General features: G+C 60.0%; 1 protein-coding gene across 2 annotated transcripts; it reads left to right on the forward strand.

Moving 5' to 3' along the window:
- The first annotated feature begins 170 nt into the window (after positions 1 to 170).
- DCAKD (dephospho-CoA kinase domain containing) lies at positions 171 to 8,666 on the forward strand. Of its 2 annotated transcripts, none has more exons than XM_064399651.1 (5): positions 171 to 307; positions 3,072 to 3,189; positions 5,117 to 5,320; positions 7,105 to 7,192; positions 7,610 to 8,666. In XM_064399651.1, exons 2-5 carry the CDS (start codon positions 3,078 to 3,080, stop codon positions 7,893 to 7,895), a joined length of 690 nt encoding a protein of 229 aa, XP_064255721.1. In that variant the 5' UTR covers positions 171 to 307; positions 3,072 to 3,077; the 3' UTR covers positions 7,896 to 8,666. The 2 variants fall into 2 exon arrangements, with proteins under 2 accessions (XP_064255721.1, XP_064255719.1); XM_064399649.1 differs by having other exon boundaries at positions 191 to 324.
- The last annotated feature ends 3,335 nt before the right edge of the window (positions 8,667 to 12,001 follow it).

Raw genomic sequence — 12,001 nt, forward strand, 5'->3', positions numbered from 1 at the left:
GCTTGCGGGGGCCGGGCTGCGCCTGGGCCGGGACTACAATTCCCGTCTGTCTCTGGGGGTGTGTAGGGGCGGGCCGCCGGTGGCGGGAGGACTCCCTCACACCGGGCAGCCGCGTGGGTGCCCCGGCGGACGGAGAACCGCGGCCCGTCCCCTCGCTCGCCCGTTCCCCGCCGAGGCCGCGGTGCTCGCGTCTCCCCCGCTTCCTGCTTGAGGGATGGGGCGAGTCTAATGAAGGCGGCGCCGATTGGCTGGGAGGGACGCCCCCTCTTGCCGGCAGCCAATAGGCGCGCGGGACACTGCGGCGCGGGTGAGGCCGGGCGGAGGGTGAGTGCTGAGGGCGGCGGCCATGGCGGCCCCGCGGGGTCGGTCACGGTGCTTGTGGCGGCGGCTCCTCCCCCGCCAGTTAACCGTGTATCTGATTCTTCCCTTTGGCTGCAGCCCCCTCGAGCCAAACAGCGCTCTCAGCCCCAGCAGGGACGAGGAGGGCCGGGTGAGGGTGGTGCTGGAGGACGCGGTCCAGCTCCATCCCTGTGTTTGAAGGATGCATGGATTGAGGCTGGCAGCGTGTGCGGTGCTCAAAACCCCCAGGAGTTGGGACACGGGAGTTTTTGGGCACTTAATTCTTTGAAAAACATTTCCTCAGTGCTCTGGGTGCATCTGCCTTAGTGCAGGAGCAGCTCGCCGAGTTTTCCAGCCTGTCAGCCTCTGTGGCTCGTGTTCTGGTTTGTCCCCATGTCTGGTTTAGTTGGAACTAAAACATCCCCCAAAAATGGTGTATTTGGGGGAAAGCTCGTTCTGGCTGCTGCCAGTAACATCTGCAGGAGCAGGCTGCCCTCTCCCCTCGTGTGCAGTCAGACCAGAGCTTGTTAAATATTGATGCCTGGGATCTGTGCAGGCCCTTGGACAGCACAGGCGTTCAGATCGCTGGCCCTGCGCTCCAGGATAACCCTTCCAAGGGCTGCTCTCCCCTGCAGTGGTTCCTGTGGAGGAGGGACAGAAATAGCAGGGTTTTGGGAGCAAGTCCCAGCTGAGGCTGGAGGCCAGAGCGCCGGGCTGGCTGCAGTTAAACCCTGCTTGCAGGGCAGGAGAGTTTGCAGTGCATTTCTACAAAGTGCGTTTATTTCAGTGCATCTTTACAAAGCAGGAGCCTCCAGTGCTGTGACCCAGCTCCTCCTGGTGCAGTGTTGTCCCTCAGTGGGAGGATAAAGCAGGAATTTAACCTGCTGGGATCACTAACCAGCCCCTCTGTCCCTCCCAGCCCCTGCAACGCCAGAGAGGCTCCCCGTGGGTCCAGGTCCTGCTTGGGGTGTACAGCAGCCTCCCCACCACTGCCCCATTTTGGCCCTCTCAGATTCCTGTTGGATCCCCCCTGGTTGCTGCTGGAGCTTTCCTGTCTGGAGCAGGGAAGGAGCTCGTGCTGCAGCTCTGCCCCTTCCCTCTGCCACGGGACCTGCCCACCCCTCCTGCCCCACGCTGTGGGTCTGGGTCCTGTTTTAGGACTGAACTGTGACTGAAGTGTCTTTTTTGCTGTTTTCCAGCCAAAGGGTGGCAGTGCTGTGTTTCCAGCCCCCCTGCAGCCCTGGGTGCCACTCCTGGGGGGCACTGTGGGCAGTGGGCACCTGGTTCCTCTGTGGGCAGAGTTTTGGGGGGCTGGTGATGAGGGAGGGTGGAGGTCAGAGCCATGACTGAGGTTGCTGGGGTTGGCTGCCAGGAGGGAGCAGGATCGGGCAAGGGGAAGCCAAAGGGTGGCTGCCAGCAGCCTGAGGCTCCTGCCAAAGCTGATGGAGCCAGTTCCCCCTCAGCTGGAGCAGCCACAGGCCGGGCTGTGGCAGGCTCAGCCCCTCATGTCCCCCTGGATGAGGTGACAGCAATGTCACAGCTGCTGTCCCTGGGGTTTGCAGGGCTCAGCTGCCTGGGCTGGGCTGCAGGGGGCTCTGGCTCTGTACCCCCAGGGCTGCTGTGTTTCTGGGGTGCAGACACTCACAGTCCCCTCAGCTCCCCAGAGCTGCCTCTGTGTGGCTGAATCTTGGATTTGAGAGCACACAAGCAGGATTTGGAGGATTGCAGGGTCTGCACGGAGGGGTCTGTGTGGGAGCAGTGTTACCAACCCCTGCAGGGCCGAGGGCAAGCACAGATCTGTGCTCAGGGCAGCTCACACACACCAGTTTGCTGCTCAGAGCTGCATCCCTGTCCTTAGGGCTGCCAGTGGGGGGGGAATGGGATTCCCTGAGTGCCCCGTGGGCCCTGCTGCTGTCAGAGGAGGCTGAGCTCCAACACCAGGCTGCAGGGATTGAGCAGGGCTCTCCCTCTCGGGCCTCGTGTGTCCCACTCCTGGCTCAGATGTTGTCTGAGTTCTGCCCTTTTTCACTGCTCCTGGCTCACCCTCAACAGACCTGCCGGGAATTTCCTGATTTCTCTGAGCAGATCCAGAGGAGGCCATGGAGATGCATCAAGGGCTGGAGCCCCCTGCTCTGGAGCCAGGCTGGGAGAGCTGGGGGTGCTCACCTGGAGAGGAGGAGGATCCAGGGAGAGCTCAGAGCCCCTGGCAGGGCCTAAAGAGGCTCCAGGAGGGACTGGGGACAAGGGGAAATGGCTTCCCACTGCCAGTTGGGACAGGGCTTGGGGCACCCTGGGACAGGGGGAGGTGTCCCTGCCCATACCAGAGGGTGGAGTTGGATGGGCTTTAAGATCTCTTCCAATCCAACCAGTTCCATTATTCCATGGCTCAGGGTGCTGCAGGTGGGGCTCTGGTTGGATGAGTGGAGATGCTCCAGGGGAATGAGCTGCTGGAGCTGCAGATAAAGCAGCTGGAGGAACTTGGGGCTGCTCAAGTGGCACATCCAGAGCTGGGGGGATCCAGAGAAGCATTGTTTAATCCAGCACTGTCCTCCAGCCTGTAAAACACCCAGCTCAGGGTGCCAAAATCCTGCTGATGTCTCAGTGCCACCCCGAGAAAGCAGGAAAATGAGCTTTGAATGCAGTTGCCAGTTCGGGATTAAATATTTGATGTGCTCAGCATGAACAGAACGGCCTCTCCTGGCGGGTGTTGCAGCTGTCCCCTCTCCCTGCAGAGCACCATGTTCCTGGTGGGGCTGTCGGGCGGCATCGCGTCGGGGAAGAGCACGGTGGTGGCGGCGCTGCGGGAGCTGGGCTGTGCCGTGGTCGATGCCGACGCTATCGCCAGGCTCGGTGAGTTTCCAGAGCTGCTCCCTGAGCTTCCCCGGCAGCCGGGAGGGCTGACGGCAGAGGGTGCTCTGGGTACATCGCACGAGGGTTTCACCCCCCATTCCCTGCCCCGGGGGGGATTGGAACGGGGATATATTTTTAATAAAGAAAAAAAAAATGATCATGACCTAATAAACACCGTGGGGAGATTGTACTCTGAGTTTCCATCTGGTGTGTGATGCTTCCCAGCTTTGAAAGCCAGCTCTGGGCAGAAAGAAATGTGGCTCCCTGTGAAGTGGGATCCCTTGGCTAGTCCAGCACATCCCCTGAGCCCCAGGACACCCATCCTGTCACTCAGTTACATTGGTGGCTGAAAGAGAACGTCCCTTTGTGCTGGATGGATGTTGTTTTTCTGGTGATACTGAGAGATCAGACCACAAAATTAATGTGCTCAAAAAAAAACCCAAAACAAAACAAAAAAACCAACAAACAAACAACCAAAACAAAACAAAAAACAACCAAGAAACCACCAAAAGGCTTGTGCTGGAGAAAAACCCAAAAATCCCAGATCTGTTGACTCAGTAGGACCAGAGCAGATCTTGTTTTCCCCGATTACCTGTGAGGCGTTAATCCCTTCACCCCACCAGGCTAATGAGGAGAGCACAGGGTGCCCAGAGCAGCTGTGGCTGCCCCTGGATCCCTGGCAGTGTCCCAGGCCAGGCTGGATGGGGCTTGGAGCAGCCTGGGACAGTGGAAGGTGTCCCTGGCCATGGCAGGGGGTGGGACTGGGTGAGCTGTCCCCCCAAACCAGTCTGGATTTCTGGGGGCTGTGGACCCTGCATGCTGAACAATGGTGTCATTTGGGGTCTGCTGCTGAACAATGGTGGCATTTGGAAGTGCCTGAGCTTTTCTGTTTGGTGAAGAACTTACTGTGTAGCCACTCAAAGCTGTGATGCTTTAACATTTTATTGCACTGTAATTCCCCTGGAGGTGCAGGAAATTTGCTGGAGGTGCTAAAAGCCCTCAGAGACGGTAGGAAAACACTACAGATACTCTGTGAAAGTTTTCTGCCAATCACTTTATTTTGCACCAATTCCTTTTTTATATGTGTTTGTTTACTATATGGATTTCACCCATCCTGAAACTGCCTCCATGTGATATTCCACAGGAGAAAAAAATTGGTCTTAAAGACTTTTATGAGGTTGGCCTGAGGTTACAACCTGTGGCAATGTTCCTGGATTTGGGAGAGATGATTATCTGCGGTCTGTCCTTCGCTGTGGTTACCCTCAGCTGGAGCTTAATTGTGGTTTTATTGCTTCATCCCTTTTGTTGGGGATTTTTTTTTTTGTGGCTTTAAAGTTATACACTCCTGTAACGTCAGAGCCCCTGCAAGGGCTGATTGGGGATTGAGCTTTCAGAAGGTTTTTCTGTTCATTTTCCTGAAGAATTTAGTGACTGATGTGAAAGACAATTAAAAAAAAAAACATCTCAGCAGCATCCAGAGCCAAGTTACAGCAGTGAGTATCCAGGCAGTGCTGAAGTTTTCAGCTGCTCCTGGTTCCTTTAGGATCTCCCTGCTCCATCCCTGGTGGGAGCTGGCTCAGGCCAGCTGCTCCCCAGCCTTGGCACGTGGCCATGGCCGTGTCCTCCTGCCCGCCCTGCTGCCTGCTCACCCTGAGCAGCAGCACGTGCCAGGAGGGTCGTGGTGCTGAATTCATGTCTGCAGAACTTCCATCTTCCAGGTGTCAGCCCTCGCAGGGACCTTGGGCTGGCAGGAGCTGCCGGGCTGTGCAGATGTGGTGCCAGGACAGATGTGCAGGAGGCAGATGTGCTGCCACGGCGAGCAGCAGCTCTGTGGTGAATGAGCAAACCCATCTGAGGGTGATTGCTGATGCAAACACCGACTGTGCTGTAAAACTGGCTCTCACCCCCAGCTGTTTGATGTTCTCAGTGGTGCAGCCCCACTCCAAGGCCCATCAGCAGATCCTGCAGCACTTTGGCACCGAGATCCTCCTGGAGAACGGCGAGATAAATCGCGAGGCTCTCGGGAGCATCATCTTCTCCCAGCCAGAGAAACGGCGGCTGCTGAACTCCATCACCCACCCCGAGATCCTGAAGGAGATGCTGAAGCAGATCCTGAAGTATTTTGTACTTGGTAAGAGGCCATGTCCAACCTACCAGGATTCCTGCTTGGGCAGGAGCCATCCCTGCTCCCTCTGCCTTTGGTTTGAATGTGGGGAGAGGGACAGGGATGACAGAGGAAGGGAAGGGACGTTGAGTGACAGCCTTTGTGCTCTGCCTGCGGTGGCCTTTGGTGTCAGTGTTTGGAGGATTCATTCCTGATTCACTCCTGCCTTTCACTGCTGCCCTTCACCGCTTTCCCCTGCGGTTTCAAGTGTGTCTGTAGGGCCTGGGAGCAGCTCTGCCGAGATTACCTGCCGGATAATGCCACACTCCTGAAATGGCCACGAATCCCCCCCTGCCCCCAGCCTGCTCCAGCTGCACTGCAAGCTGTGGAGCCCTTTGAGTGCCGATAAGGTGAGGGATGGGCTGACAGCTGTGGCTTCCAAAGGCCCACATTCCCCCTGATAAATGGAACAAATGCAGCTGTCAGGCTGGGCTGGGGAAATGCAAGATAAGATCACCAGCTGTTCCGGAGGTCTCCATACGGATGCCTTAATAGAGTCAGTCTGGATTCGTGGTGCTTATCAGAGCTGAGCCCTGGGAGAGCTGAACAGGCTGGGGCACCACGGGGCCGAGCTCTGCTGCGGGGTGAGGAGGAGGAGGAAGCACAAAGGAAGCAACAGGCCGGAATGCCGGGAGCCAGAGATGGAGTCTTGAACTCGGGGCTGCGGGCTGAGGAGGCGGATGCTGTCCTGGCCCTCGGCGAGAGTGCTGCGTGGCTTCAGCAGGCTGCTTTGTCCTCATTAGTCAGGATTTAATGATTTGGGATAGCTGGATGTTGTCTCTGAGGATCGCTGTGTAGGAAAGCTCTGATCGATCAAACCAGAGGGCAGCACAAGCCTCTCAGGGCGGAGGTGCTGGGGGAATGGTGGCTCCTTGGGTGATGATGTCTTTGTCAAGACTTAACTTGCTGGGCAGCTCTGTTTTACGGGGGTTATAAAGAGGGGACACCAGCCTGAGATGTCCCCATGACTGGGGGACACACAGGGGAGTGAAGTCTTGACTTAGAGCTTTTCCCTCCGCTCACCCTCTCCCCCAGACTCAGCAGGGCATCTTCCACTCCCCAAACACTGGCCAAGGGCAGAGGCATGGAGAGAACCAGGGGGACAGTGACTTGACTGTGACAAGCTCTGCTTCCTGTGGTGTCAGAGGTTTTAAACCAAACAGCCAATTTTGGTGAGAGTGGGGTGTGCCTGGAGGCTCCCCCTGCATTTCAGTGCCACAGCTGCAGGAGGTCTGCAGGGATTTCCTTGCTCCCCTTGAAAAAATGGAGCTATTTAGCTAAAGCTTTTCATAAAGGGAGGAAAGCTGAGCTGGGAAATGTTGGCTCAGATGGCTGCAGCCTGGTGAAGTCTTGGACAAGAGAAGGAGTGGAGAGCAGATCCTGCTGTGGGCACTGCTTCCCGGGAGAGGCCAGCACAGCACACAGCTGCTGCTCCTGCCAGCCAGGCACTGCTGCTCTCATTTCAGCTCCTCGTTTCAGCTCCTCATTATATTTCTGCAGTTTCACCTTTGGTCTGGAGCAGCCAGGTTAGGGTTGGTTTTTTTTTACCTCTGGAAACTTGGAATGAAACCATTTCCTCCCTAAGAGAGGGAGGAGGGCCAGCAGGCTCTGCTCTGCTTGGCTGTAATCATGGAGCTGTAGAGCTCCTGCTTGCTTTGCCTTTCCTGGCCGTGGTGTGTGTGCAGCATGAGGGATTTGGGAATGGGGGTTAACTCTGTTCCCTTTTTTGGGAAATGTTGCCATTTCCACAGGCTACCGCTATGTGATCCTCGACATCCCTCTGCTCTTCGAGACCCGTGGACTGACCAGGTTTATGAAATACACAGTGCTGGTTTACTGGTAAGTGCTCTGGGAACCACGAGGACAGGGACAAAGCCACCTCTCTCAGATGGAACCATCATGTGCCTCAGCCCTGGTGCAAAGCCTGTTGAGAGAAGCAATACCTCCCTTTATAGTGCATGAGGGCCTTTCTGAGCTTTCCCTGGAACCATCATAGAGGGGATTTCACTGCCTTTGGGCCTCCCACAGCCCATGCTGTATCAGGGCAGGATTTGGGGCACTGTTACAGGCTGTGTGAACGCTGAGAAGGCCCAGGCAGCAGTGGCTCTGCTGATCCAAGCGCAGGCTGACTGTGTCAGAAATGCCAAGGGGGCACCTCTGTCACTCCCACTTTATCCCAGTGATTCCCCCCGGTCCCGAGCAAGGCAGATCCCCGTTCCCTGCCCCCCCCAGCTCAGCCCCTGCTCCGCCCGGCAGTGATCCCCAGACTCAGCTGGCGCGGCTGATGAGGAGGAGCGGGCTGGGCGCGGCCGAGGCCGAAGCTCGGATCAGCTCGCAGCTGCCCCTGGAGGAGAAGCGCAGGTGGGCCACCCACGTCATCGACAACTCCGGGGACTGGGAGAGCACGCGGCGGCAGGTCCTGCAGCTGCACACCCGCCTCGAGGATTCCCTGGATTTCCTCTGGGCACGGCTGGCCGTGGGCACGGCTGTTGTGGGGCTCGGCGGGCTGGTGTTCCTCCTCATCCGGCATTTCATCTCTTAATTCACCTTTTCTCTTAGGCAGGGAAGGGGCCTGAGTTTTCCTGTTTGAAAAGGGCAGTGAAAGGCCACCTCTGTTAATGAGCTTTGCCAGCTGAATGCAGACAGCGGTGTCTCCTTGCAAACTTCCCAAGGTGAACACAGCCAGAGGTTTTTTCAGGCACATTCTCCCTGCTCAGGTTCTCACCCACCAGCTGTGCCTGTGGGATGACGCCCTTGTCCCCTTGTGGGTCTCTGTTGTGGGACTTCAGTGAGCTGAGGCACTTTAATCTGGGACAATCTCACTTTAATTTGGGGCAATCTCACTTTAATCGGGTACAATCTCACTTTAATGTCTTCCAGGACAATCTTCTCCCTAGGTCTGGGTGAATTCTCAGGCCCTGTTATTGCCTGCAGCGTCCCCTGGGGTGATTCTCCATAGCTCAGCCCTCCTCATCCACATTTAGTCTTGGGATTTCCCCTCTTTCATGTTGATTTAATGGAAACTTGTTAAATCAGCGAGGGGGAGGACAGCACCTCATTCATATGGATCAGGTGTTCAGCTGGCTGCTCCTCCCCCTGCCCTCTGCCTCTGTGGCCATCACTCGTGGGTCACCCTTGGTTTGGATCCAAGGCTCTGATGCTCCCTGGAGCAGGCTGAGACCTGGGCTCTGCTCATTCCAGCTCATTTCCTGCTGTTTGAGCTTCCTTCGGCGCAGGTTCCCGGTGGGAGAGCCCAGCCTGGCCGAGGCGGGTGCTGGGCCTTCACTTTTGTTTTAATAAAACACTGAAAGCAGCTGCTGCACATCCCGTGGCTCTTCCCAGGCTGCTCCCAGGCTGTTCCTATGCCGGGGCACGGCTGTGCTCTGTAAAGTTCAGCACACGCAGGACGAGCTCCTGCTTTTCCCAGTAAACATCCCTGAGCTGCTCCAGGAGCTGCTCAGAGCATCAGCCCTGCCATGCCTTCCTTGGGGGGGCTGTGGCTCAGTGTTGGCTCTGGGTACCCCACGGGGTGGGTCTGGCTTGCCAGGACGTGATCCTGGACCTGCTGTGGCTCTCTGTGACCAGCACGTTCCCTCTGGGGTGCCCCTGTCCCCAGTGCCACTGCTTGTCCCCACACTCTGAGAAAGGTGGGTGCTGCCAGCCCCTGGCACCTCCCTGCACATGCTGATCCCTGGGATCCTCCAGGGTGTTCCCACCCTCCTGCCTGGCCTTGGGCCTGTGAGGCAGTGCCCTGCCTGTCCCCTGTGCCATCCTTTAGGCACAGGGACCTTCCCAGGGTGTCCCCAGCCAGCACGTGCCCCTTTTTTGGGTCAGGCACTCTTCTGCCTCCGTCCTCCCCTGATCCCCAGCGTGCACCCGCAGGTCCCATGTGTCACCCACCGGGAGAGCCCTGGTGGTCCCTGTGCAGCCCCAGGGAGCCTCCCTGAGCTGGAGCTCCGACCTGGCTACCCCGACTCGTCCCGCCGTACCCGAGCGCTGACCCCTCCGTGCTCTGAGCGCTCCGTAATCGTGCAGTGCCGCCGGAGTCCCTCGCAGCCAGCCATAAATCAGGGCCGGAGCGGCTTTTCTCGGCCGAGATAAGAGCCGGGGCCGCCTCCTCCCTCCCGCCCGCCCCCGCGATAAATGGGGCCCGGGGTGGAAGGATGGAGCGAGCCGGCCGTAATCGCATTTGGCGCCTCGCTCCCGCCCGGCTGACGTTCAGCCGCCGCTAACGAGTTTAGCGGGGCCGGCACAGCGAGCGGCTCCAGCGGCACGGTGAGGCACAGGGCTGCCCACGGCCGCGGGAGCCTGCTGCGGGCAGGGCTGAGCCCCTGCGTGGGCTGCACCCACGGGGAAGGGCTCTGGAGCCTGGCTGTGGAGCTGTGTCCGTGGGGTGCCCATCCGTGGTGCCCATCCCCAGGATTGCCTCAGTACCACCAGTCCCACTCCTGCCCATCCCACGCCCCAGCCAAACCCCCTGGGTGACAAGCCCATGGCCACCTGTGGCCGTGTGGCCAAGCCTCGGCCATCCCCTGCCGGTGACACACGGCTCCGCTCCCTGGACCGGGCGGTACCGGCGATCAGTGGCGGAGGAGGGGGTTCGGGGGAGCCCCTGGCTGAGCCCCTGCGCTCCTGGCACAGGTTCTGCCCCCTGGGCGGGCTCCGCGTGGGCTCCCGCGGCCCGTGGGTGCTGATGGAGGCCCGTGGGTGCTGATGGAGGCTGGCGGGCGCTGACGGAGGGTGGCGGGCGCTGCAGCACGGCCCCAGCCCCGGCCCCGCGGGCTGAGGCCGCCCCAGCTCGCCGCACGTCCCGCCATCGATCGCGGAGCGGCCGCCGCCGTCACCGCGGGCCCGCGCCCACCGGGGCGGCTCGAGCAGAGCCGGCCCCGCGCCGCGAAGCCAAATATTTGACTGTGCAAATTGGATCGATTGTGCTGCGGCTGGCCGGGGCTCGTGACAGACGGACCCTCCTCCTGCCGCACCCCTGCTCCTGCACCCCCTTCCAACCGGAGCAGCCCCACCTGGAGCGCTTTCTTCCCCAGTGCCCCCCCTTCCTGGGGCACCCCCTCTCCTCTGCACCCCTTCCTCCAAGCATCCCTTCCCCAGGGCATCCCATTCCTGAAACCGCCTTTTCTTGGAGCTCCATCGCTGGAGCACCCCCTTCGCAGAGTCCCCCCTTCCCTGGGGTAACCCCTTCCTGGAGCACCCCCTCCCTGGGGTACCCCCTCCACAGAGCCCCCCCTTCCCTGGGGTACCCCCTTTCTGGAGCCCCCCTTCCCTGTCACACCTACCATGGGACCCGCGCTGGGGCGGGGGGTGTCAGGTGTCCCCCAAGAAGCTGCAGGTACAGGGTGGTGTCCCCCCTTGGGGCAGTCCCCAGGTGTGAACTGGGTGCGTGCCTCAATACCCACAAGGAGGAACAGGCCGGGGGGTGTCACTGCATGGCACTGGTGTCACAGGTATCACTGTCACTGCACGGCCCCCGGGGTGTGGCACAGTGTCAGTGTCACTGCACACCTCCCCGGGGTGGCACATAGTGTCACCACGGCTGCACAGCCCCACTCGTGTCGCACGGAGCTGCTGCGCAGCCCTGCGGTGTTGCACAGCTTCACTGTTGCTCCCTGGAGTGTCACATGGTGTCACTGTCACCGCGCAGTGCACAGGGTGTCACTGTCACTGTGGGGCCGCCGGGTGCCACGCAGTGTCACTGCAGCTCCCGTGGATTGTCACACAGAGTCACCGTCAGTGCCTGGTGCTGGGGCTGTCACACAATGCTATGTCACTGCGTGGCCCACGGCGTGTCACCCACTGTCACCGTCACCGCCGGCCCACAGTGTATCACCCAGTGTCACTGTCACTGCATGGCCCACGGGGTGTCACCCACTGTCACCGTCACTGCACAGCCTGGGGTGCCACATACTGTCACCGTGCAGGACGCTCCCCGGTGCCACCCCTGCACACCCCATGGCTGGCACCCATTGTCACTGCACCCCCCTCCGTGTCACACCCCGCTCCCAGCGGCCGTGGGGCACCCCCGCGACAGCACAGCTGGTGCCAGCCCAAATCCCGGCTGCTCCCACCCCATGTCCCCCTGGGGGACACGTCCCCGAGCCCGTCCCCTCCGCCAGCCATGCGGCCGTCGCCTCCCAGCGCTCACCGCCGGCGCTAATTAACTGCCGGTGTTGGCAGCCCTTAATTGCCGCGCGGCGGGAGGGTGACGGGCCCCGCCGTGTCCGTAATGAGAGGCAGCGTGACGGGGACAGGGACGAGGATGTGCCACCCACACCTTGCCCTGCCCCTGCCTGCGGCCGGGCTCCCCCCGCCGGGCAAGGGACAGTGCCTGGTGCTGGCCCCGGGGCCAGGGCTGACCTGGGCAGCTAGCCAGCCCCTGGCTCTGCCGGCTGGCCACCAGCCAACCGCTCAGCTAGCCAGACAGGCACCTGGACAGACAACCTGACTGGTGCTCTACTGGCCTGTCAGCCATCTAGCCAAATGGCCAGCCAGCCCACCCCCCATCCATCCATCCATCCATCCATCCATCCATCCATCCATCCATCCATCCATCCATCCATCCAGGTGTCCCACAAGCCCAGTAAGCCAGTTGGCCACCAACCACCAGCTCACCAACCAGCCATCCTCTTGTCCTTC

This window comes from Passer domesticus, chromosome 27, assembly GCF_036417665.1.
Source record: "Passer domesticus isolate bPasDom1 chromosome 27, bPasDom1.hap1, whole genome shotgun sequence".
NCBI classification, from domain to species: Eukaryota; Metazoa; Chordata; class Aves; order Passeriformes; family Passeridae; genus Passer; species Passer domesticus.

What these genes read in the sequence shown, in the direction of transcription:
- DCAKD (XM_064399649.1), top strand. Translation starts at nt 229, where the DNA reads ATGAAGGCGGCGCCGATTGGCTGGGAGGGACGCCCCCTCTTGCCGGCA. An exon ending in CGGGTGAGGCCGGGCGGAGG is followed by an intron (nt 325 to 3,071) that starts GTGAGTGCTGAG and finishes CTCTCCCTGCAG; the next exon opens with AGCACCATGTTCCTGGTGGG. An exon ending in CCTGAAGTATTTTGTACTTG is followed by an intron (nt 5,321 to 7,104) that starts GTAAGAGGCCAT and finishes CCATTTCCACAG; the next exon opens with GCTACCGCTATGTGATCCTC.